Consider the following 27,186-nt stretch of genomic DNA (forward strand, 5'->3'; position numbering starts at 1 on the left):
GGAGCGGCGAATGAGAATTCGGCGCTCCGCATTCCCATAACTCTGCCTGCCCAGGCTATTTAAGTCAGTTGGCCATGTCCCAAAATCCTACCCCTTCGAGCCTTTTTCCCAACGTATGAGTCGCCGTCCAATCACCTCTTCACACCCTCATCTGGCATTCATCGTCACCATTGCCTGGTCCTTTGCTATGTGGTAGCGAAGGCTCAGGCCGATGAGCCGTACCAAATCGCGACGGAGGTCCACGATGTGAAGGCTCGGCGCCAGGCCTGCATTGATGCAGGCCAACCTTCGAAATATCTCGAGCACTCGAAGGAGGAGATGGATGAGGAGGAAGACAACATGGGTATGGTCGCCATCGCCATGTAGGAGGAGCATGCGCTCATGCCGGTGTCTGGGTTCAGCATGCTGGAGGCGAGGCAACACTACAAACGGGACTTGGCATCAACGAAGGAGGAGCAGGCGCTGGTGTCCGCCTTCAGGCAGTTGCAGGCGGAGCAGCAGTACAATCTCCTTCTCCTGGAGGAGCACGATCATGGACGTCGACCGGGCTGTGCTCAGACTCCATGCACAAAGGTCGTACTCCCTCCGTCCGGAAATACTTGTCCTAGAAATGGATAAAATGGATGTATCTATAACTAAAATAAGTCTAGATACTCTTGAATATGTACGAGAGGGGAACTGGTCAGTTACTCAGTCCGGATAAATGTTCGATTATGTTTGGGAAGTCGTGATGTATGGAAAACCAAGTGTCTACAATGGTCATCTTAAAGATTACTATAGAGGGTTTTGAGGATAAATATCTCGGCCTTCCTGTTCCTCAAGGAAGAATGAAAACTGGTAGATTCTAGTCTACTAAGGAAAAGGCAGTGAAACGTCTCTTTGGCTGGATTGATAAATATGCTTCAAGCGGGGTGAAAGAAGACCTTATTAAGTCAGTAATTCAGGCTCTCCCGGTGTACGCCATGGGTATTTTTAATTCCCTGCTTCTCTTTGTGAGGATTTATCGCAGATTATAAGAAATTTTTGGTGGGGCGATGAGGACGACAGGAGGAAAACCCATTAGTTGGCTTGGGATAAATTAACGCGGCCAAAGGGTGAGGGTGGAATGGGCTTCCATGAACTGAGTTTATTTAATCAAGCTCTTCTGGCAAAACAAGCTTGGTGTTTACTGGTTAACTCGAACTCGTTATGTGCTAAGGTAATGAAGGCAAAATATTATCCTCAGGGGCACCTTCTTGACACGGTTTTTCCTCAGTCAACCTCAGTGACTTAGCAAGGTATTATGCATGGTCTGGAACTCCTTAAAAATGGTGTCATTTGGAGGGTGGTTGATGGAGGGAATATCAATATCTGGAGGGACAATTGGCTTCCAAGGATTTCTGGCCTCAAGATATCTGGCAAGAAGAACAGATCAAGACTAAAATGGGTTTCAGATTTATTCAAGAGCGGGTCTAGGGATTGGGACCATAATATTATTAGGCATCTTTTTTATCATCACGACGCAGAAGAGATATTGAAGTTGCGAATTCAATCCTGGGGGGGGGGGGGTGATTTCATTGCTTGGCATTTTGAAAAGAATGGATTATTTTCTGTGAAAAGTGCGTACAGTCTGGCGCTAAAGCTTAAGGATCAGAAAGAGAATGGTGGGGAATCCAGTAATGCTATTAACGGAGAAAGGAGATTATGGGATATTATCTGGAAGGCCAACGTCCCACAAAAGATTAGAATCTTGGATGGCGTGCAGCATCTGATAGCCTGGCGGTTCAGGTTAATAGAGTTTTATATCATCAAGCTACCATTCGTGCTTGCTCTATCTGCGGGGTTGAGGATGAGAGTACCTTCCACGCTCTTGTTTCTTGCCCAAAGGCTCATGCACTTCGTTTGGCGTTGAGGAAAGTGTGGAATTTGCCATGGAAAGAGGCTTTCAATTATTCTGAGCCTGACTGGTTACTTATTCTTTTAGACCAGTTAAGTTGTTCGCAAAGGAAGCACGTCTTGTTTCTTTTCTGGCGAGCTTGGCACTTGAGGAATGATTTGATTTTTGGAGAAGGAAAACAAACTATTAAAGGATCCGCCATGTTTTTGGAAAGTTACTGGTCGGCATTTTCATCGTGTCAGCCTACAAATGAGGTAACCACCAATTACAAAGGAAAAGAGGTGGTGGCTGGTTTTGGTGCAAGTAATATTGTTGTGAGACCCAGAGAGGTGTGGCAGCCGCCTTCTTTTGGCCATATCAAGATCAATGTCGATACAAGTTTTGTAGAGAGTTTAAGTGCCGCGAGCGTTGGGGTGGTGGCCAGGAGTTGTACGGGTGATATCATTGTCTCATCTTAGGACTTCATTGGGTTATGCTCTGGTGTGGATGAAGCGGAGCTTCGAGCATGCCTAGCTGGGCTTTATATCGGTATTTCTCTTAACATGCCTATTATTTTGAAAACTGATTGTGCATTTGTGGCTTCTTTCCTAGCAAATGAAAGTTATGACAGATTCTCGCTCATAGACCTCAAGAAGGAAGCACTTAGCATCATCAGGCTTCTGGGAAACTTCAAGTTGTCAAAAATAAATAGAAAGGCCAATTCAGTAGCGCATGAGATTGCTAAATTTCGTTTCGATAATAGATGTGATGGTTTTCTTTTTAATAATTTTTCGCCCTGTGTGGCGCCTGCTGTTATGAACGATTGTAATGACGTTTTAATTAATTAATATATGGACGGATGCTTTTTAAAAAAAATCTAGATACAACCATTTTTAGAACAAATATTTCTGGGCGAAGGGAGTACCATCGACCTCGAGCGCTCACATCTCCACATCAAAATGCGGAGCAAAACCACCTCTTCATGGGGCTGGAGGCGGGGGACGACAATGCGCCGGACCAGCACGACCACGATGCCAACTAGGCACACTTCGGCAGCTCTTAGTTCTACCTATATTTTTGAAGTGAGAAGAAAAACGTCTTCACCAATTTACATGGACCACTTGCATACAAAAATAGTTAATACTACTACCTTTTTAGAGATTTCACTAGAAACTATATTCGGATGTATATAGACATCTTTTAAAGTCGCTCATTCATCTTTTAAAGTCACTCATTCCGTATGTAGTCTATAGTGAAATCTCTTAAAAGAGTTATACTTTCTACGTTCCCAAATATAAGTCTTTCTAAAGATTCCAACAAATGACTATATACGGAGCAAAGTGAATGAATCTACACTCTAGAATATTTCTAGATACATCCGTATGTTGTAGTCCATTTAAAATGTCTAAAATGATTTATATTTATTTATGAACGGAGGGAGTACTGGTAGAGTAGAGAAGATGATATCGCTTCTTGTCGCTTGACCGCAGCCTGCGAGGTGAGCAGCAGCAAATGGTTAAATGCATGGCCGGGCGACAAGAGCAAATGGACCAGCCTCTGATACGTCTTGACCAATCATGCACGTACTGCACTGCATACTAGTACTAGTAGTGTAGTACTACGTGTGAAAGCTGTCCGCCTGTCCCCATGCTACTGCAATTTAATCTCTTCCAACATGACCACCGGTGTGTGTTGACTTGTGCCAGGCCAAAGGTATGGCGCCAGTGACTCAACATCTTCATATAATTGGCTACGCCATGATTGCTAGTAGAACAAATCATATGACTCCCCAAACTAGCTATCAGCTAGGCCAGTCGTTAGTTTGGGCCCTTCCCATTAGTTCCTACAGGCTCCCAAAAGAGCGCAATCAATGGATGGGATTTGCTAGTTACAAGCATGGCCAAATCAGGGCAATACTAGTATATGAAACCTGACTTTCACTGTATCAGCACCAGCTCTCAGTAGGCAATAAAAAGGCAGCAATGTTTCCCCTCAAAAAAGAAATATTTCAGCACCAGCTCTGAATTTCCGATGATGTAATAACCCTTTTTGATCTTGTCAAGTCCGAGATGCCAAGCCGCCACCAAGGTTAGCACAAACTATAGTAACATTTCTAGAAAACATGTACCTGATCTTGCACAGAAATTAAAACGATAGATGTTTTGTTGCAGGGGCAATAAGCTCGACCGTGAGTACTCATCAGGCCTCCGCAACTACGCCTGCCGGGGCGCTTTCATCTTGATGACTCTCCTCCTTCTCATCATACAGGGGCTTTGGCTCCAGATCTATGAATTCATTCGAGTTGTTGGCCAGGTGTGATATGCTCACCCTCCCATGCTTCCTGATGTAGTCTGCAACGGCCTGCATCTCCTCAATTGATATGTAGATGAACTTTCCACGGTCATCCATCACGCCAGATAATCTATCTGCACAACACCAAAGCGAGCCTATCAGTATCAGTCCAAGCGGGTGCTGCACATTCCAGGTTGAACTTCAACTGATGCGAGTCAACCAGATCCCAGACAAGATGAGAATGAAGCTCATTATTCATTGATCACAAGTTAGAATAATAAGACAACGTACCCATGCCTTCAAGCGTAATAATTCGGTTTATGCAGTCCTGCAAAACAGAAAAAATAAATACTCACAACGCAGCCACACAGGACAACTGTAAAGACTCAAACGAAGGTTATCAGGGTACTGTGGTATAAAACAGGGGGTGTGGGACCGTAGGAGTACATTTACAAAGAGTCCAGGTGAAAAGATAACTATGGCATTACTTTTGCAAAGACATGATTCTAGGTCAAATTCAGGATCACATCCAAAAATTTACTCTGTTGCTCTGAATATCAATCATATATAATTAGCCATCCATGATACCAAATGCTCACAGCTCTAAGCACAGCAGAGTAGATAATTTGATGGATAAAGCATCCCAATGAAACATACTGGGATAGAAAGGGATGGGGTACTTGAGATTTAATATTTTCAAGGAATTAACCCACAACAGTTCTGGTCTGCAAAATCTATTAGCTCTAGATGCTTCTGGTAAGCTGGAGACACTAAGCAAACACCGTGATAAACGTAAGATGTCTACGGGTATACATGGAAAGAGTTCTATACAGTTTCAGTTTCCAGTCTGACATATGGCCGCTTAACAGTCATTTTAACCACCACCACCCCCCCCCCCCCCCCCCCACCCCCCCAAAAAGTCATTTTAGCCGGCCCTCGCAAAAAATTCTAGTACTATACAAGGCACTGTTTTAGGCTCAGTTTGTGGTTGCTGAACTATGTTGTTATGTGGTTATTCAAACAAGCACTAAAACAGGGTAAATAGGATGGGGCAAATGGGATTATGAGAATCCACCGCAATGCCAAACGCTGCCTTACTGGTATTCTGAGATGTTTGTATAAATCAAATGTTTGCCTCTTACACAGGTCATACACATTTTATACAAGAATAATTACAAATACACATTTTATACAATGTTTAAAGAAAAACAGAACAATCAAAGTGAATTTTCGAAATAGTACAAACTTATGTTCCATATCATTTCCGACACAATCATAAGACAATATGGCTAAAATCTTAAGTATAGTAATTCCAAAACAGATGCAAGCATCCTTGAACTGATCTTATTAAAAGGGACTCTGGTATGAACATTGATATTATGGACACTAAGACTATGGACGACCATGATTTGACAGAACAAAAGTGCAAGAGATATTGAGAACCACCATGATTAGCCACTCTATCTTGTTGAAAAACTGTGGTTTTCAAATAATCTCTTTTCTAGTTAGTACCTTTCATAAGTAACCTCTTTCCAATGGAATAGAAGTGCAGTAAAAAGTAAGGCTAGTTTTTCTTGGGAGCCACAGTACAACACAGAACATGATTTTTTGTTTCTCCAATCTCCAGCAATGAGGATGGCAAAACACAAACCAGAACAGATCCTAAATACCAGTTTAGAACTTCCACAGCAAGTCAGTGGCATCAGTGCAACAGGGTTTCGAGCATAAATTGACAGAATACAACTCATGGAATCTATCATTATTTCAGTTTTTAAGAATCAGCATGCTGTTGCGGATCAAGTCAATGGCACTGTCCCCCACCATTGAGGACAACTTTGTGTGCCGATGGTAAACTATGACCGAATCCACTACATCATCGCTCCATAAGGGCTTACGCTCATTGACAATGCTAAAAAATGGTGTATCTGGAAGCAGCGAGTCTCTGCTGTCTTCAACAGGGAAGACCTTGACATTGCCTCGCTCTTAGGCACTATCTGAACCGAGGCCAGATTGTGGACTACAGCAGTGGCAACTGGCCTCCAGGCATCACTACCGGCAGAGCTTAGCCTAGGCTGTGTGTGTATTTGACCTACACGTATGCCAATCGTACATACAACCATTTTATCTACCAATGCATCGCGACGCTAAGCTTTTGTGTTTTCTGAAGATAAAGAACAGAATCTTACTTTTATATAGCAGCAAATAAAACGTTAAACCATTTACCAATGTCAACATCTAACCGTCTGATATAAAATGGCTCTTCAGTTACCTGTGTTCGCATTCCAAACTCTCCAGCAAGATCTTCTAGTGGAACACACTTCTGCTTCTGGAAAGTATGAAAAAAAAATCAAAGCAAAGATTGTGGATTTAGTAAGACAAGTGGATCTTACCAATGCAATATACTTGGACAATGATAAGACAATAACACATCCTTCTACAGTTTAACAAACTAATGTTGACAATAATTTCAATGAAACACCTATCCAACATACCATGTACAAAAATTAGATCATACATTAAGTTCTACTGCATTCACGATATCAAAAGCAAGACAGTTGATTTCTTCAAACAATGAATCAGTGGCAGCCGTCAGAAAGCATCACTAGACTACATCCACACACAAAGAAAGTGCACCTTGATGTATTCCACAAAATTGTGGAGCAAACCCTGGCCACCATCTTGCGTCTCACTTTCAGTTGTCCCTTCAGCATCAACTGAAAAGGCCCCTTTCCATTTCTCAAATTCCAGAGCAGCAGCTTCCTCTTCCTTGGCTTTCCGTGCCATAGCTTCTTCTTCCTAAAGCAATACGCAACTTAGCATGAGAGCTCAATATATAACAGCATCAAACAGAAGAATCAGGAGTTAAACAACTTCTAACCAATAATCTCTCTTGGGCCTCACGCTCCTCATCCTTCTTCCTCCTCATTTCCTCATAACGGTCTTGATTAGTTCTCCTTGAATTCCGTGCTGCTTCATTAGCCTTGCAAGATATATAACCATGCAAGTGAGTAAAAGGCAATCAAATGCCATTATGTTCCATACTCTGTCGTGAGATAAACAATCAAATAAGCAATAGTTCATGTTTTAAGAAAAGAAGATATAATCTCTCAATTGACATAAAATCAGTAATCAGTCATCTTGTATAAGGAGATAAGTGTAAGATGATAAGATGTACGCTAACTAGCTAGTGTCAGGAGCTGAAAGCACATTGTGACACTGGCATGGTAGATGAACAATTTATATATGCTTGTGTAGCTAAAGTTGAAGGATTTGACTGAGTACTAATTTCACACAGAATCTAAGGTTCATAGGTGCAGTTGCTGGCATAATAGAAGAATACATCAGTGCAGCCTAATTCTTTGACCAACCTGGCGCTGCGCCTCCCGCTCTTCCCTCTCTTGCCTTTTCCTTTCCTTCTTGGAGCCTTTAGGGACATTGGGATCCTCCTCCTCGCTCCCTGACTCATCATCTGCAACTGCACAACCGAAAATTATCAGAGCCCAAGCTAGCTAGGGTTAATACTTACTGATGCAATCGATGGAAAGGCCAAGTCCTTTCGGGTGTTCCACTACCATCACGACTGGTGGACGCTGCCGACGAACTCGCCGCAGCTGGCCTCCTACGCATGCGGCGCGCCGCAGCGCCGCCACGAAGCACCCGTTCCCCCTGGAGCGAACGAGATTAGCGATGCAAGATTACTGGCTAGGTAGCTACTGGGAGTGGGTTAGATTGGGCAAAGCGATGGAAACCTAGAAGTGCGGAGAGGAGGGGTACCTGGAGTGGCTGGGGCGGGAGGCGGTGGTTGTCGACCGCGGCGGTGGCATCGGAGCGGCGGCGCCAGAGGAGGAGGGGGAAGATGGCAAAGACCAGCAGCGCGCACACGACGGCGGCGAAGATCCCGCCGGCGCCGTCCATCTTCGCAGCGTCTGATGTCCCTCTCCAAACCCTCGATTTTGCTTCGTTCTGCAAGGTCCGATGGATCGACCAATTTCTATTTTCCCGGACGAATCGAATCGAATTGAATCGAATAGGGGAAGCGACGACGACGCAAGTCCCCCTGCACTGCAGTTCAGACGCGGGGATGGACGGTTCGGATCAAGGCTCCGTTTTGTTTGCTTTTTTTTTTTTACAAACTCGCAAACTTTGTTAAGACGTCAAAATGTTTACAAGAATGAATAAAGATATTTACAGTGACGAATAAAAGATCATCGGGTTGGCTTAACTAAGCATGGCAGCCAACCTCTAAAGAATGTGCATGCTTCTCGAGAGTGTGAGTCTCGATATTCAAGGTTTTATAAGCACTGGTAGAACACCCATACGATTGCTACAGGCTAAAATAAAAAAAATGAAGGGCAAGGTGTATCAGCTCCCAGTGCCCCTACACCCTCATAAACAGTAAATTTAAAATAAAAATCCAAAAAAATTGAAACTTTGGGAGATCAAAGATGAGCAAACTTTTGATGTTCTTGTAAATTTTCAACCACAAATAACATGTGGGGAGCCCTCACCAAAATTAAGTACTCCTCAAAAATGCAAATAAACTTAGGACAATGATGTTTTTTAGATGAGGTCTCCTTGAATATTATTTGAGGCTGAAATTATGCAAGAATGCCAAATGTTTGATCATGTTTGATGTACCAAGGTTTTAGGTTTTTTTTGTTTACCTTTTTGGATTTACTATTTATAGAGGGTGTAGGGGCACCCGAGCGTTGAAAGTCATGTCTCATAAATCATTGAAACAAATAATTAAGGTCGTCCCTAAGGTTAAACGTATTTCTTCCTCACAAGGTCAACATGTTTGGATATCAAAGGGGCGCCCATCAAGCTTGCCACCCCATGATGCAACCTTTCCTTTTTCTACCGGACCCTCTCATTCCCGCCCGACTCACCGTCGTAGCGGGACATTTCTTGCTTGAGCCCCTATTTTAAAGCTGGATAACACCCACCTCACATTCGCCATGGCACCCTCTCTTCTTTACACCGTACTTCCCCATGGACCGCCAATGAGGAGTTCCCAGCCAATCGCCCGCTCTCCATCCTGACCCCCTCTCCCCATGTTTGTGTTGATCCACCACCACCATCAGGGGGGAGGCATGCGCCACCCGCGATGCCCCTCGAGCCAAGAATGCATATCCGATGTCTCCTAAGTGTAGGATCGAAAGCATGCTAGAGGGGAGGTGATTAGACTACTTGACCAAATAAAACCTAACATTTTTTCAATTTTAGTTATGGGCATATTTTAGCAATTCTAACAAGTCAAGTATCACCCGACACATGCAATTCTACGAGTATAGCAGCGAAACATAAAACATTGCACATGTAAGTAAAGGAGGAGTTTGAAGAAGGCAAACGCAAAGGGGACACGAAGATTTTTGGCGTGGTTCCGATAGGTGGTGCTATCGTATGTCCACGTTGATGGAGACTTCAACCCATGGAGGGTAACGACCGCGCGAGTCCACAGGGGGGCTCCACCACGAAGGGTCCACGAAGAAGCAACCTTGTCTATTCCACCATGGCCTTCATCCATGAAGGACTAGCCACACTCGGGTAGATCTCCACGAAGTAGACGATCTCCTTGCACTTACAAACTCCTTGGTTCAACTCCACATGATCTTGGAGGCTCCCAAGTGACACCTAACCAATTTAGGAGACACCACTCTCCAAAAGATTCAACCATAAAAGTGCATGACAACCTCTGCTTCCCCCTGCGAAGGTTCTATATATCCTTTACTTTTACTTTCTACCCTTATACAAGAGTCATGGTGAACTTCACCTTTCCTTTTCACACTTTTTATTTTTGGCAAGCACTATATGTTGGGGAAAGATCCAGATATATATACCCACTCGGATGTAGGTTATCATAAATTATTATTGTTGACACTACCCTTGAGGTAAAAGGTTGGGAGGCGAAACTATAAGCCCCTATCTTTCTCTGTGTCCGACTGGGGCTTTGAACTCATAAGTATCGCGTGAGTGTTAGCAATTGTGAAAGACTAAAAGATGGTTGAGTATGTGGACTTGCTATACAAAAGCTCTTGCATTGACTCTTTTCGATATTATGATAAATTGCAATTGCTTCAATGACTAAGATCATAGTTTGTTAGTTTTCAAAGAAATTTATGATTCATACTTTACCTTGTGAACGAATTGTCACTTTAGCATAAGAAATTATATGACAATATATGTTGTTGTTCTAAAGATGATCATGATGCTCGCATGTCCGTATTTTATTTTATCGACACCTCTATCTCTAAACATGTGGACATATTTATCGATTTTGACTTTCGCTTGAGGACAAGCAAGGTCTAAGCTTGGGGGAGTTGATATGTCCATTTTGCATCATGCTTTTATATTGGTATTTATTGCATTATGGGATGTTATTACACATTATGGTACAATATGTATGCCTTTTCTCTCTTATTTGACAAGGTTTACATGAAGAGGGAGAATGCCGACAGCTGGAATTCTGGACCGGAAAGGGGCAAATTTGAGAGACCTATTCTGCACAACTCCAAAAGTCCTGAAAATTTACGAAGAATTATTTTGGAATGTATAAAAAATATTGGATGAAGAAATACCAGAAGGGGACCCACCAGGTGGTCACAAGCCTGGGGGCGCGCCCCTAGGGCTTGTGAGCCCCCTGGCAGGCCTCCGATGCCCATCTTCTGCTATATGAAAGGTTTTGACCTAAAAAACATAAGGAAGCTTTTGGGATGAAGCGCCGCTGTCTCGAGGCGGAACCTAGGCAGAAACAATCTAGGGCTCCGATGGAGCTATTCTGCCGGGGAGACTTCCCTCCTGGAGGGGGGAATCGAAGCCATCGTCATCACCAACGATCCTTTCATCGAGAGGGGGTCGATCTCCATCAACATCTTCACCGGCACCATCTCCTCTCAAACCCTAGTTCATCTCTTGTATCGATCTTTGTCTCAAAATCCCAGATTGGTACCTGTGGGTTGCTAGTAGTGTTGATTACTCCTTGTAGAGTTGTAGTTGATGCTCGCTACTGCAGGACTCTGCTAACGCGACACTACGATCAGAGACCCTTCGACGAAACTGTGTGCGATGCATTAATCACAAACGATGGTGTAAAAACCCCGTCAAAAAAGGTGCAAAATATTTGCGATGACGGATGCATCAAACACGGTTCCAATTTTAGTTACGTGTGTGATGCAGGGCATACGGTTCAGTTCAATTAACTATTTGCGATGAGGAAGAAGAATAGAAACGGGCAGCCAGATGAAGGCGTGTGCGATATACGGCATACAGTTCACTGAGATTAACTATTTGTGATGAGGAGGAACAACAGAAACGGACAGCTAGATAAAGGTGTGTGTGATTGAGGGCATACACTTCAAAAGGATTAACTGTTTGCAATTAGGCAACAGAACAGAAACGGTCAGGCAGATCAAAGTGTCTGTGAATGATGGCATACACTTCACATGGATGAACTGTTTGTGATTAGCCACAACAAACAGAAACAGCTAGACAGATCAATGTGTGTGCGCTAGACGGTCACACATTCTAATTAAAAGAAGCATGCGTGATGGTAATAACGAGTGTGCACGGTTATTGGAACAAGACGTGTGCTGACATTGCCTATTGTGGTACACCCTATGGTGCAAACGCCACGTACGCGGCCGAGAAAGCATGCACACGTTACGCCTTCCGGGAATAGTGCCACACTTAGAACCGTCAATAAATTTTGAGCCTCTGTCCCGTTACATTCCAAATTACTACCACGCTATATTTAATTGCAAACCTGTTCACACCGATCAAAACCTAAACGGTTTCCCACTTAGGAGCGTATTAGTACTCGGTTATAAATACTACTACTCCAAGATGACTCCACATTCCTCCTCAACTCCTCATCCACAAAAACAAACAAGTCATTCATCATTGTTCCCTTGCGTCTGCCATGGCCAACATGAGTTCTGGGTCGAGAGATTGCCACAAGGGAGAGGTGAGCATGGAAGCGGAAGCACGAGAGATGTCCCGCCTCGTCACGAAAGCAACCGTCATGTCTCATCGCGCGGCCGTAGCAGCACAGAGGTCCCACCGCGGGGGCGCGCCTTGGGGGGTAGGGCACACCCAGGGGGCTTGTGGCCACCCCAAAGGTTGGTTGGAGGTGTTACGCATCTCCGGGAATTTAAGAAACGGTGAAAGGCCAGAAATAGGGAACGCAGAAACAGAAGGAAACAGATAGAGAGATCCAATCTCGGAGGGGCTCCCGCCCCTCCGCTGCCATGGAGGCCACGGACCAGAGGGGAAACCCTTCTCCCATCTAGGGGGAAGGTCAAGGAAGAAGAAGACGGAGGGGGTCTCTCTCCCGGTGGCATCAGAACGCCGCCGAGGCCATCATCATGACGGCGATCGACACCAACTACTTTGCCGCTGTTATCACCAACTCTATCCCCCTCTATGCAGCAGTCTAACACCTCTTCTCCCCGTTGTAATCTCTACTTAAACATGGTGCTCAATGCTATATATTATTTCCTAATGATGCATGGCCATCCTATGATGTTTGAGTAGTTCCATTTTCTCCTATGGGTTGATTGATGATCATGATTGGTTTGAGTTGTATGTTTTATTATTGGTGCTGTCCTATGGTGCTCTCTGTGTCGCGCAAGCATGAGGGATCCCCGCTGTAGGGTTTGCAATATGTTCATGATTTGCTTATGGTGGGTGGCGTGAGTGATAGAAACACATACCCGAGTAAGTAGGTTGTTTGCGTATGGGAGTTAAGAGGATTTGATGCTTTAATGCTATGGTTGGGTCTTACCTTAATTATCTTTAGTAGTTATGGATGTTTGCTAGAGTTCCCATCATAAGTGCATATGATCCAAGTAGAGAAAGTATGTTGGCTTATGCCTCTCCATGATATAAAATTACAATAATGATTACTGATTTAGTTAACGATTGCCTGGGGACAAATAACTTTCCTGTGAGAAAAAGCTCTCTACTAAAACTAACATAGTTGTTTCTTCATCTAAACAGCCCCTAGTTTTTATTTGCATGCTCTTTATTATCTTGCAAACCTATCCTACAACATCTACAAAGTATTTCTAGTTTCATACTTGTTCTAGGTAAAGCGAACATTAAGCATGCGTATAGTTGTATCGGTGGCCAATAGAACTTTAGGGAATATTTGTTCTACCTTTAGCTCCTCATTTTTTTGGACACTCTTACTTATTGAGAAAGGCTACAATTGATCCCCTATACTTGTGGGTTATCAATGATCCAGAAAGGCTCAGCAAAGATCTTGCATTAATCACGAAAACATTCCAACATCTTCACAAGAAAAGTCAATTTCAGAAGAAAGGTTCAAGCAACTCTAGCGGTTCAAAATCCTCGTCAAAACCTATGGGAGAATACACCTGCTTCAAGTGCAAAAAGCCTGGACACTTCATTTCGGACTGCCCTCTCTGGGAAGCTAAAATCCGTGCTAGTCGAAGATATGATTCTAGCAACTATCGAGGTAAAAGCAAGAGCAAGAACTACGACTCCAATGAAGAAAAGAAAACAAAGAAATTCTTCAAGTAGAAGGACAACTCCACTTCAAAATCTTTGTCAAGATCTTCATCAAGGAACCCTTCCAAGTCCTCCTCCAAGCGCAAGCATACCTCTCGCAAGGCCAAGGCGTACATCGGCAAGTAGATGGATTCTGAAGAAGCAGAATCGTCTACCTCCAAAGAAGCTGATGAATCCGATGAGGATTCCAACTCGGGCATGGTTGGCATAGCACGTGCCTCTTCTCTTGCGACAAATTACTTCAAGAACCCGTCAAGCGACGATGAATCTCCTACCTACTGCTTCATGGCCAAGGCCTCGAAAGAAAAGGGATATGTCTCCGGGTGTACATAATGGATAATGGATAGTGGATGCACTAGTCATATGACCGGAGACAAGTCGTTGTTTGTCAACCCCAACTTAACTGCTTCTCCTCTGAAGTATATCACTTTTGGCGACAACAACAAAGGAAAGGTAATTGGGCTAGGTAAAGTTGCCATATCCAAGGATAAGTCCATTGATGATATTTTACTTGTTCAATCTCTTGGATTCAATCTTATGTCAGTTGGCAAGCTATGTGACTTAGGCATGCTAGTTCTATTTTCAATATCCAAATGCATTGTTTTCATGGCCTTTGACAATTCGTTCATCTTTGAGGGAATTAGAAAGGGTGCTCTTTATATTATGGATTTCTCTAAGGGTCCCTCAGTCCAAACTTGTTTGCTTGCAAAAGCAACCGAAGGATGGTTGTGGCATCGAAGACTTGATCATGCAGGTATGAAGAATTTGCAGACCCTGGTGAATAAAAATCATCTTCGTGCCATTTCTGATGTAAAATTCGACAAGGATCATCTTTGTGCTACATGTGAGGCTGGTAAATTGGCCAATAAGCATCACTCATCCAAGACAGTTATGACCACAACAAGATCTTCATATGGATTTATTCGGTCCTCAAAATTATGCAAGCTTTGGTGGTAGTCAATATGGTTTGGTTATTGTTGATTATTTCTCTCGATACACTTGGGTATTCTTCCTCGAAGACAAAACCTACAGCCAAGATATCTTCAAAAGTTTCGCTAAGAAGGCCCAGAATGAGTATGATGTGCGTATTAAGCATGTGAGAAGTGACAATGGAAACCGAGTTCAAAAATACTCGCATTGATGAATTTCTTAATGATAATGGTATTACTCATGAGTTGTCTGCTGCATACACTCCCCAACAGAATGGAGTTATCGAATGAAAGAATAGAACCCTCATTAAAATGGCGAGAACAACGCTCAGTGAGTACAAAACACCCACTGATGCTATCAACACTGCTTGTCATGTTACCAACCGTGTTATCTTCACAAGTTCCTTGAGAAAACTTCATATGAGCTTATCACTGGCAAGAAACCAAATGTTTCTTATTTACATGTATTTGGTGCACCTTGCTATATTCTTGACATGAATCATTCTTCCAAGTTTGCACCTAAGGCACATGAAGGTTTTCTTCTTGGTTATGGCTCGAACTTGCATACCTATCGTGTCTATAACTCTCATCACGGGAAAGTTATGGAAACGGTAAATGTGCGATTCAATGAATCTAACGACTCCCAAAAGGAGCACCCGCCAAATGTGATAGATGAACCACCGATTTCTGATGCTATTCGGCAAATGGCCATTGGGAGAGTCAAGCCTATTGAAGGAAATGCACCTGAATCCTCTGATGATGATGCCCCCATGACCCGAAGCAGAAATCGTCAAGCCACTGCCGAAGCTAATGTTCCTCGAAATGCAAATGACAATCAAAATCCAAATGCCGAACAAAATGGCAATACCGAAGGAAATGCTGATGTTGATGAAAATGATAATGATCATCAAGATGAAAATCCTCATCCACGAGTGGCAAATCGAGTTGACCCTTCACTAATTCTCAATGAAATTGAGAATCCAGGTTATCGACCCACAACTCGTTCACGCACTCGTTTGGCTAACTACTGTGGCAGTTTCTCCTTTGTCTCATTGGCAAAACCTACCAAGTATGAAGAAGCCATGAATGATCCAGATTGGATGAATGCAATGGAAGAGGAGTTGGTGCAATTCGAGTTGAATGATGTATGGGAACTAGTTGACAAACTGAATCCCAAGAAGCACAATATCATCGGCACAAAATGGATTTTCCGCAATAAGCAAGATGAAAATGGCATTATGGTGAGAAACAAAGCACGTCTTGTTGCTCAAGGGTATACTCGGGTAGAAGGTATTGATTTCGGTGAAACATATGCTCTTGTTGCACGCCTTGAGGCAATTATATTCTTCTCACTTATGCAAATTACAATGATATCTTGCTTTATCAAATGGATGTGAAAAGTGCTTTCCTTAATGGTGAAATTGATGAGGAAGTTTATGTTAGACAACCACCTGGCTTTGAACATCCCGAGTTTCCTAACAAAGTTTTCAGGTTGAGGAAAGCTTTATATGGGCTGAAGCAAGCCCCTTGAGCTTGGTATGACACCTTGAAGAAGTTTTTGCTCGACAAAGGGTTCAAGCTAGGATCCACTGATCCCACACTTTTCACCCGTGCTATTGATAATGATCTATTCATATGTCAAATATATGTGGATGATATTATCTTTGGCTGTACTAACAATGTTTGCAGCTTAGAGTTTAGGAAAATGATGTCCAATAAATATCAAATGTCTATGATGGGTGAACTCAAGTTCTTTCTCGGACTGCAAATTCGTAAACAGGCAAATGGAATTTTCATTTCTCAGGTGAAATATCTGAAAGAATGCCTAAAGAAGTTAAAAATGCAAGATTCCAAAATGAAGGGCTATAAAACTCCTATGCCCATGAATGGTAAGCTGGATGCAGATGTGTATGGTAAGGATTACGATCAGAAAGCTTATCGTTCGATGATTGGTTCTCTTCTTTATCTATGTGCATCTAGATGATACAACCATTTTGCATCATGTTTTGTTACTGTTATTTATGATGTTTTTATGCATATTAATGCTTTTTGGAGTAATTCTAATGCCTTTTCTCTCATAATATGCAAGGTACACACAAAGAGGGATAATTCCGGCAGCTAGAACTCTCGACTTGGAAAAGCTATGTCAGGCCACCTATTCTGCACAACTCCAAATGAGCTAGAACTTTATGGGGGATTTTTATGGAATATATGAGGAATATTGGAGCCAATAAGTACCAAAGGGCCCCACCAGGTGGGCTCAACCCACCTAGACGCGCCAGGGAGCCCAGGCGCGCCCTAGTGGGTTGTGCTCCCCTTGGCCCACCTCCGGTGCCCATCTTCTGGTATATAAGTCATTTTGACCTAGAAAAAATAAGGAGGGGACTTTTGGGATGGAGTGTCGCTGTCTCGAGGCAGAACTTGGGTAGGAGCACTTTTTCCCTCCGCCGGAGCGATTCCGCCGGGGGAACTTCCCTCCCGAAGGAGGAAATCATTGTCATCATCATCACCAACAACTCTCCCATCTTGGGGAGGGAAATCTCCATCAACATCTTCAACATCACCGTCTCATCTCAAACCCTAGTTTATCTCTTGTGTTCAATCTTGTTACCGGAACTATAGATTGGTGCTTGTGGGTGACTAGTAGTGTTGATTACATCTTGTAGTTGATTACTATATGGTTTATTTGGTGCAAGATTATATGTTCAGATCCAATATGCTATTTAATACCCTCTGATCCTAAGCATGTTTATCACTTGTGAGTAGTTACTTTTGTTCTTGAGGTCACGGGAGAAATCATGTTGCAAGTAATCATGTGAACTTGATATGTGTTCAATATTTTGATAGTATGTATGTTGTGATTCCCTTAGTGGTGTCATGTGAACGTCGACTACATGACACTTCACAATATTTGGGCCTAAGGGAATGCATTGTGGAGTAGTTATTAGATGATGGGTTGCAAGAGTGACAGAAGCTTAAACCCTAGTTTATGCGCTATTCCGTAAGGGACCAATTGGATCCAAAAGTTCAATGCTATGGTTAGAATTTATTCTTAATACTTTTCTCGTAGTTGCGGACACTTGCAAGGGGGTTAATCATAAGTAGGAGGTTTGTTCAAGTAAGAACAACACCTAAGCACCGATCCACCCACATATCAAATTATCAAAGTAGCGAACACGGATTGAATCAACGTGATGAAAGTGACTAGATGAAATTCCCGTGTACCCTCAAGAACGCTTTGCTTATTATAAGAGACCATTTTGGCATGTCCTTTGCCTCAAAAGGATTGGGCTACCTTACTGCACTTTTGTTACTATTACCGTTACTTGCTCATTACAAATTATCTTGCTATCAAACTACTCTGTTACTTACAATTTCAGCACTTGCAGACATTACCTTGCTGAAAACCACTTGTCATTTCCTTCTGCTCCTTGTTGGGTTCGACACTCTTACTTATTTAAAAGGCTACAATTGATCCCCTATACTTGTGGGTCATCAAGGCTATTTTTTGGTGCCATTGACGGGGAGTGAAGCGCTCTTGGTAGTGGAAATTGGTAAGGAAAAATTAGTACTACATGCTGAAATTTATTGTCACTTGTTACTATGGAAAACAATCCTTTGAGGGGTTTGTTCGGGGTATCTTCACCTCGACCAGAACCACAATTAGATACCCCTCAACCTACTGCACCTACTGAAAATATTGAATATGAAATTTCTTCGGGTATGATAGAACAACTGCTAGCTAATCCTTATGCTGGAGATGGAACTGAACATCCGGATATGCACTTGATATATGTGGAAGAAATTTGTGGATTATTTAAGCTTGCAGGTTTACCCGGAGATGAAGTTAAGAAGAAGGTTTTCCTTTTATTTTTGAAGGGAAAAGCATTGGCATGGTATAGGCTATGCGATGATATTGGATCTTGGAATTAGAATCGATTGAAATTGGAGTTTCACCAAAAAAATTATCATATGCATCTAGTTCATCGTGACCGGAATTACATATAAATTTTTTGGCCTCGTGAAGGAGAAAGTATCACTCTAGCTTGGGGGAGGCTTAAGTCCATGTTATATTCATGCCCCAATCATGAGCTTGATACGTCCATTTTGCATCATGTTTCCTTACTGTTATTTATGATGTTTTTATCCATAATGATGCCTTTTGGAGTAATTCTAATGACTTTTCTCTCATAATATGCAAGGTATACACAAAGAGGGAGAATTCTGGCAGCTGGAAATCTGGACCTGGAAAAGCTACGCCAGGCCACCTATTCTGCACAACTCTAAACAAGTTGAAACTTCATGAAGATTTTTATGGAATATTGGAGCAAATTAAACCCAATAAGAGTCGCGGTATGGGCGCCTCCTTGCTCGTTCCACCTGTCCCAATTTTACTATGCCGATCTATTTTTAATCGGATAAAGTGGAAACGCACGGAGCTAGCTTGCGTGAGGCAAATTAGCCGACCCTCGTTCCCATTCGCCGCCCCCTCCTTCCTGATTCCTCTCCCTCTTCCTCTCCATCTTCCTTGTCTGCCGCCGCCACCACTCGCCGGAGCCCTCCCCCACCGCTGCCGCCACTGCCGCCGCCGCCACCAGCGCCCTGCCCAACAGCCTGCAACCCACCTCCTCTCTCTTGCTTATATTATCCCCACCACCTGCAAGCTCCCCCCCTTCACCTCGCCCCAGATCGAACGCCATGGACAAGGTGCCCTCTCCATCTCTTTTGTGTTCGACTTGGAGTTGGTTCTCCATTCGTGAAGCTCCCTCTCTTCTCTGCTATAGGAGAGCATCTCTCTCTGATCATGAAGCAACCCCAACCCTAGCCCTTCTTTGGCCATGGTGGCCGAGCAGGCAGGAGGTACGAACCCCTCCTCCCCTCCCAAAACCAGCTCCTGGGTGTGTTCTTCATCCCCTTATGTGATGTGTGCCTCTACGTGTTGAGCCCATGGTGAATTTTTCTATGTGTGCTGGACAATGAGCCATGGCATTTTCTAGGGTTTTATCTACTGCCATGCTACATATGTTTGTGCTTGGAGAGTTCTAAGGTTTTATCTAATGTGAGGATTCTCGCCTTATTTATCTAATCCATACTTTGTTTTTTAGATATATGATCCAATTTGTGCAAGAGCTCCTCGACTTACGTGATGCCCCATGCCCGCTAACGGACATGGACCGTGCAAAGTAAAAAAAGGTCATGTAGACTACAATGTTATTGGCTACAGGTAGTTGACTAATTTCTTTCATACCCATTATATACGTAGATAAAGAAAGCACTGCGTGGTGTTTGTGTTGAAACAAACCACCAGAAAGACCAAATCAGAAAATAGAAGATAACAGGGATTACTCCCATCCACATTGAGCCAGCGGAAGTAATAATATTTTTCGCATGATGTTATATTTTCGATTTTGTTGTTAGTCTGTATGTTCTAGAACAACAAATTAGCCCATCATCTTGCTGGAAAGATGTGGATTATAAACTTGAGGACTTTGTTGCTTGTTTGTTGGTGTTGGTGTGTGATAACCCACAAGTATAGGGGGTCGCAACAGTTTTCGAGGATAGAGTATTCAACCCAAATTTATTGATTCGACACAAGGGGAGCCAAAGAATATTCTTAATTATTAGAAGCTGAGTTGTCAATTCAACCACACCTGGAAATTTAATATCTACAATAAAGTGTTTAGTAGCAAAGTAATATGATAGTAGTGGTAACGGTAGCAAAAGTAATATTTTTGGTTTTATAGTGATTATAATAGTAGCAACGGAAAAGTAAATAAGCGAAGAACAATATGTGAAAAGCTTGTAGGCAATGGATCGGTGATGGATAATTATGTTGGATGCGATCAATCATGCAATAGTTATAACATAGGGTGACACAGAACTAGCTCCAGTTCATCAATGTAATGTAGGCATGTATTCTGAATATAGTCATACGTGCTTATGGAAAAGAACTTGCATGACATATTTTGTCCTACCCTCCCGTGGTAGTGGGGTCCTATTGGAAACTAAGGGATATTAAGGCCTCCTTTTAATAGAGTACCAGACCAAAGCATTAACACATAGTGAATACATGAACTCCTCAAACTATGGTCATCACTGGTAAGTATCCCGATTATTATCACTTTGGGGTTAACGGATCATAACACATAATAGGTGACTATAGACTTGCAAGATAGGATCAAGAACTCACATATATTCATGAAAATATAATAGGTTCAGGTCTGAAATCATGGCACTCGAGCCCTAGTAACAAGCATTAAGCATAGCAAAGTCATAGCAACATCAATCTCAGAACATAGTGGATACTAGGGATCAAACCCTAATAAAACTAACTCGATTACATGATAAATCTCATCCAACCCATCACCGTCCAGCAAGCCTACGATGGAATTACTCATGCACGGCAGTGAGCATCATGAAATTGGTGATGGAGGAAGGTTGATGATGACGATGGCGACGGATTCCCCTCTCCGGAGCCCCGAACAGACTCCAGATCAGCCCTCCCGAGAGAGATTGGGGCTTGGCGGCGGCTACGTATCGTAAAACACGATGAATCCTTCTCCCTGATTTTTTTCTCCCCAAAAGTGAATATATGGAGTCAAGGTGGATGTCGGTGGAGCATCAGGGGGCCCACGAGGCAGGGGGCGCGCCCAGGGGGTAGGCGCACCCCCACCCTCGTGGACAGGGTGCGCCCCCCCTGACGTGGATTCTTCTTCCAGTATTTTTATATATTCCAAAAATAATCTCTGTTGATTTTTAGGTCATTTCGAGAAATTTTATTTCTGCACAAAAATAACACCATGGCAATTCTGCTGAAAACAGCATCAGTCCGGGTTAGTTCCATTCAAATCATGAAAGTTAGAGTCCAAAATAAGGGCAAAAGTGTTTGGAGAAGTAGATATGACAGAGACGTATCAACTCCCCCAAGCTTAAACCTTTGCTTGTCCTCAAGCAATTCAGTTGATAAACTGAAAGTGATAAAGAAAAACTTTTACAAACTCTGGTTGCTCTTGTTGTTGTAAATATGTAAAGCCAGCATTCAAGTTTTCAGCAAAGATTATGACCTACCATATTCATAATACCATTTAGATCTCATGCTTACTCATATCAATGGCATAATCAACTAGCGAGCAATAATAATAAATCTCGGATGACAACACTTTCTCAAAACAATCATAATATGATATAACAAGATGGTATCTCGCTAGCCCTTTCTGAGACCGCAAAACATAAATGCAGAGCACCTTTAAAGTTCAAGGACTGACTAGACATTGTAATTCATGGTAAAAGAGATCCAGTCAAGTCATACTCAATATAAACTAACAATAATACATGCAAATGACAGCGGTGCTCTCCAACTGGTGCTTTTTAGAAAGAGGATGATGACTCAACATAAAAGTAAATGGATAGGCCCTTCGCAGAGGGAAGCAGGGATTTGTAGAGGTGCCAGAGCTCGATTTTGAAATAGAGATGAATAATATTTTGAGCGGTATACTTTCATTGTCAACATAAAAACCGAGAGATCTCGACATCTTCCATGCTACACACATTATAGGCGGTTCCCAAGCAGAATGGTAAAGTTTATACTCCCACACCACCAACAAGCATCAATCCATGGCTTGCCCGAAACAACGGGTGCCTCCAACTAACAAAAATCCTGGGGGAGTTTTGTTTGCAATTATTTTGATTTGATTTGAGCATGAGACTGGGCATCCCGGTGACTAGCCATTTTTTCGTGAATTAGGAGCGGAGTCCACTCCTCTTGAGAACAACCCGCCTAGCATGAAAGATACAGACATCCCTAGTTGATACATGAGCTATTCGAGCATACAAAACAGAATGTTTATTTGAAGGTTTAGAGTTTGGCACATACAAATTTACTTGGAACGGCAGGTAGATACCGTATATAGGAAGGTATGGTGAACTCATATGGAATAACTTTGGGGTTTATGGAATTGGATGCACAAGCAGTATTCCCGCTTAGTACAAGTGAAGGCTAGAAAGAGACTGGGGAGCGACCAGCTAGAGAGCGACAACAGTCATGAACATGCATTAAAATTAATCAACACCTAATGCAAGCATGAGTAGGATATAATTCACCATGAACATAAATATCATAGTGGCTATGTTGATTTTGTTTCAACTACATGCGTGAACATGTGCCAAGTCAAGCCACTCGAATCGTTCAAAGGAGGATGCCACCCCATCATACCACATCACAACCATTTTAATAGCATGTTGGCACGCGAGGTAAACCATTATAAACTCCTAGCTAATTAAGCATGGCATAAGCAACTATAATCTCTAATTTTCATTGAAAACATGTTTCATTCATAATAGGCTGAATCAGGAACGATGAACTATTCATATTTACAAAAACAGGAGAGGTCGAGTTCATACCAGTTTTTCTCATCTCAATCAGTTCATCATATATCGTCATTATTGGCTTTCACTTTCACGACCGAATAGTGTGGATAATAATAATAGTGCATGTGCATTGGACTAAGCTGGAATCTGCAAGCATTCAATTCAAGAGAGAAGACAAGGTAATATGGGCTCTTTGTTAGATCAACAATAATGCATAAGAGAGCCACCCAACATTTTCATTATAGTCTTCTCCTCTCGACCCCAAAGGAAAGGAAAGAAAAGAAACAAAACTATTTACACGGGAAAGCTCCCAACAAGCAAAAGAAGAACGAGAAATCTTTTTGGGTTTTCTTTTTAATTACTACTACTACAAGCATGGAAAGTGAACTAACTAAAAGCTACAACTAATTTTTTGGTTTTCCTTAAGGTTTTTCAAACACACAAGAAGAAAGCGAGAAAATGAAAATAAACTAGCATGGATAATGCAATGAAAAAGTATGAGCACCGACAACTGGCATATGCGTGTGAACATGAATGTAATGTCGGTGAGAAATACATACTCCCCCAAGCTTAGGCTTTTGGCCTAAGTTGGTCTATGCCCATGGATCAAAACTGTAGCTGGGGTCGTACTGAGAAGGGTCCTCAGATTGCCACTGGCTGGCGATCTCCTCCAGATTCCACTGGTAAACGGATTGATGGTGAGGGTCAGATGGTGGCTCCGGCTCTGCAGCTGACATCTGGCTCCGGTAGGCATGAATGGCCTTCGGTAGAACAAGGTACATGCCTGAAAATATGTTGAACAAAGAGGGTGCAGACAAGGTAATAAAATCACAATAATTTTTGTTAAATATCAATTTATATTTGAGTGTATTATTCTTATCCTTAACAATAAACTCATGTGCTACCATACTCTTATAACCTAGAGGAATAGGAGGCAGCAACTTTTCCTCTTTCTCATAATGCCTGATAGGTATGTTAAAGTGTGCAGCAAGGCGTGAGGCAAAGATGCCTCCGAGGACAGGGCCCTTAGTACGGTTTAGATTTAACCGTTTAGCAACAATAGCGCCTAAACTGAAAGTAGTATCCTGAAACAAGGCATGGCGCAAAATAACAATATCAGGGGCACTAAGGTTTCCACAATTCCCGCGACCAATTAAGCATCTACTAGCAAATATTGCGAAGTAACGTAGAACAGGAAAATGTATGCTAGTGATTCTCGCATCGGAAACTTTCCTCGTTTCCCCTACAGCAATCATATCAATAAATCCCTCCACATCATTATGATGTGGTTCCTCTATGCTGCCCTCAAAGGGTATCAAACAGACCCGGCAAAAATCATAAAGTGACATCTCCTTATGCTCATCATATAAATAAAATCCCACCGAAGGTGGTGATATCCTAGCATGGAAATGAAAATTTTGCACAAAGATATTGGTGAGTAAGATGTACTATTCATGTTGGTCGTGGAAGGCGGTGAGCCCTGCATTCTTAGCCAAATGATAAAAAACTTCATGAGTCCCAGCTTCTCTCAAGAACTCATCACAAGGCCATTCACATGGCCGAACCTCCGCAGTACGTGGGAGATTATACTTGGGCTTCTTGTTCTCTTCACTTTACTTATCCTTTCGAGCTTCGGCTCGATGAACCCTTCAAAAATCTCTTCAACTTTTTCTGAAAATTTATGAAATTTTTAGTAACTTGAAATAAAAGTGAACCAAACTCAACAGGATTGATATCAACTACTCCTATAAGTGCCTAGAGGCTATATCATGCATTAAAACTACTTTTGACCACATAAATTTGACATGCAAGCTCAAGAATAGGGTCACCTAAGCAGCAAAAATTTGCAATAAATAAAGCACTAGAACAAAAACTAATTGGACCATTGGAGGAGTCACATACCAAAGAACAATCCCCCAAAGCAGTTTTGTGAGAGGAGCTTTGAGCAAGGAGATCGAAAATGGCAGCAAGATGAGCAAGAACTCGGGTTTGAGCTGGCTAGTGATTTTTTCTGGAGCAAGACGAAGTGGAGGGGACCCACGTGGGGCCATGAGGCAGGAGGCGCGCCCAGGGGGGTGGGCGCGCCCTCCACCCTCGTGGGCACGTGGCTGCCCCCCCCCCCCCTGTTGTGTTCTCAGTGCCAGATATTCTCAAATATTCTAGAAAAAATCATATTTAATTTTCGGGGCATTTGGAGAACTTTTATTTTCGAGATATTTTTTATTGCATGGATAATTTAGAAAATAGACAGAAAATACTATTTTTACTTTATTTAATATAAATAACAGAAAGTAAAAAGAGGGTACAGAGAGTTGTGTTTTGTAAATTCATCCATCTCATGCTCATCAAAAGGAATCCACTAACAAGGTTGATGAGGTCTTGTTAACAAACTCATTTCGAATAACATGAAACGGAGAATTTTCGAATAACACTAGGTTAGCTCAATGGGGATATGCACATCCCCAACAATAAGAATATCATATTTCTTCTTGACAGTAGGAAAAGGAAATTCAAAACCTCCAATAGTAATTGTTGAAAATTTTCCAATAGAATTGATACTGTGTACTTGAGGTTGTTTCCTCGGAAAGTGTACAGTATGCTCATTACCATTAATATGAAAAGTGACATTGCCTTTGTTGCAATCAATAACAGCCCCTGCAGTATTCAAAAAGGGTCTTCCAAGAATAATAGACATACTATCGTCCTCGGGAATATCAAGAATAACAAAGTCCGTTACAATAGTGACATTTGCAATCACAACAGGCACATCCTCACAAATACCGATAGGTAAAGCAGTTGATTTATCAGCCATTTGCAAAGATATTTCAGTAGGTGTCAACTTATTCAAATCAAGTCTACGATATAAAGAGAGAGGCATAACACTAACACCGGCTCCAAGATCACATAAAGCAGTCTTAACATAGTTTCTTTTAATGGAGCATGGTATAGTTGGTACTCATGGATCTCCAAGTTTCTTTGGTATTCCACGCTTAGAAGTATAATTAGTAAGCATGGTGGAAATTTCAGCTTCCGGTATATTTCTTTTATTTGTAACAATATACTTCATGTATTTAGCATAAGGGTTCATTTTAAGCATATCAGTCAAATGCATACGCAAAAAGATAGGTCTAATCATTTCAGCAAAGCGCTCAAAATCCTCATCATCCTTTTTCTTGGATGGTTTAGGAGGAAAAGGCATGGGTTTCTAAACCCACGGTTCTCTTTCTTTACCGTGTTTCCTAGTAACGAAGTCTCTCTTATCATAACGTTGATTCTTTGATTGTGGATTATCAAGATCAACATCAGGTTCAATCTCTACATCATTAGCATTGCTAGGTTGAGCATCAACATGAACATCATTATTAACATTATCACTAGGTTCATGTTCATTACCAGATTGTGTTTCAGCATCAGAAATAGAAATATCATTGGGATTCTCAGGTGTGTCAACAGCAGGTTCACTAGAAGCATGCAAAGTCCTATCATTTTTCTTTTTCTTCTTCTTGGAAGAACTAGGTGCATCAACATTAGTTCTCTGAGAATCTTGCTCAATTCTCTTAGGGTGGCCCTCAGGATACAAAGGTTCCTGAGTCATTTTACCCCCTCTGGTCACAACTCTAACATCATTTTCATTTCTCTTATTATTTAATTCATTGAGAAAATCATTCTGAGCTTTAAGTACTTGTTCTACTTGAGTGGTAACCATAAAAGCATCTTTACTAATAAGTTTAAGTTCACCTTTAACTCTAGACATATAATCACTCAAGTGTTCAAGCATATCAGCATTGCATTTCAGTTGTCTACCAACATAAGCATTGAAGTTTTCTTGTTTAACCATAAAGTCATCAAACTCATCCAAGCATTGGTTGGCAAACTTAGTAAATGGAATTTCACATTTATCAAATCTATAGAGAGAATTTACCTTTACTACCCGTGTCGGGTTAACAAGACCATGTATTACTTCAATAGGCGGTAAATTCTTAACATCTTTATCTTTAATACCTTTTTCTTTCATAGATTTCTTTGCCTCTTGCATATCTTCAGGACCGAGAAATAGAATACCCCTTTTCTTTGGGGTTGGCTTAGGAGTTGGAGGAAGTGTCCAATTATTTTCATTTGTCAACATTTTATTCAATAGAAATTCAGCTTGATCAACAGTTCTTTCCCTGAAAACACAACCAGCACAACTATCCAGGTAATCTCTGGAAGCAT

At 42.1% G+C, this 27,186-nt stretch overlaps 1 protein-coding gene across 1 annotated transcript; it reads right to left on the reverse strand.

Annotated features, from left to right (window-relative positions):
- Window positions 1-3,840: 3,840 nt before the first annotated feature.
- LOC123188801 (DDRGK domain-containing protein 1) lies at window positions 3,841-8,199 on the reverse strand. The gene is made up of 8 exons (XM_044601050.1): window positions 7,922-8,199; window positions 7,720-7,813; window positions 7,516-7,622; window positions 7,026-7,127; window positions 6,782-6,943; window positions 6,417-6,473; window positions 4,439-4,475; window positions 3,841-4,281 (listed from the first exon to the last, which is right to left on the reverse strand). Exons 1-8 carry the CDS (start codon window positions 8,060-8,062, stop codon window positions 4,055-4,057), a joined length of 927 nt encoding a protein of 308 aa, XP_044456985.1. The 5' UTR covers window positions 8,063-8,199; the 3' UTR covers window positions 3,841-4,054.
- Between the last annotated feature and the right edge of the window lie 18,987 nt (window positions 8,200-27,186).

This window comes from Triticum aestivum, chromosome 2A (genome assembly GCF_018294505.1).
Source record: "Triticum aestivum cultivar Chinese Spring chromosome 2A, IWGSC CS RefSeq v2.1, whole genome shotgun sequence".
Lineage (NCBI taxonomy): Eukaryota > Viridiplantae > Streptophyta > Magnoliopsida > Poales > Poaceae > Triticum > Triticum aestivum.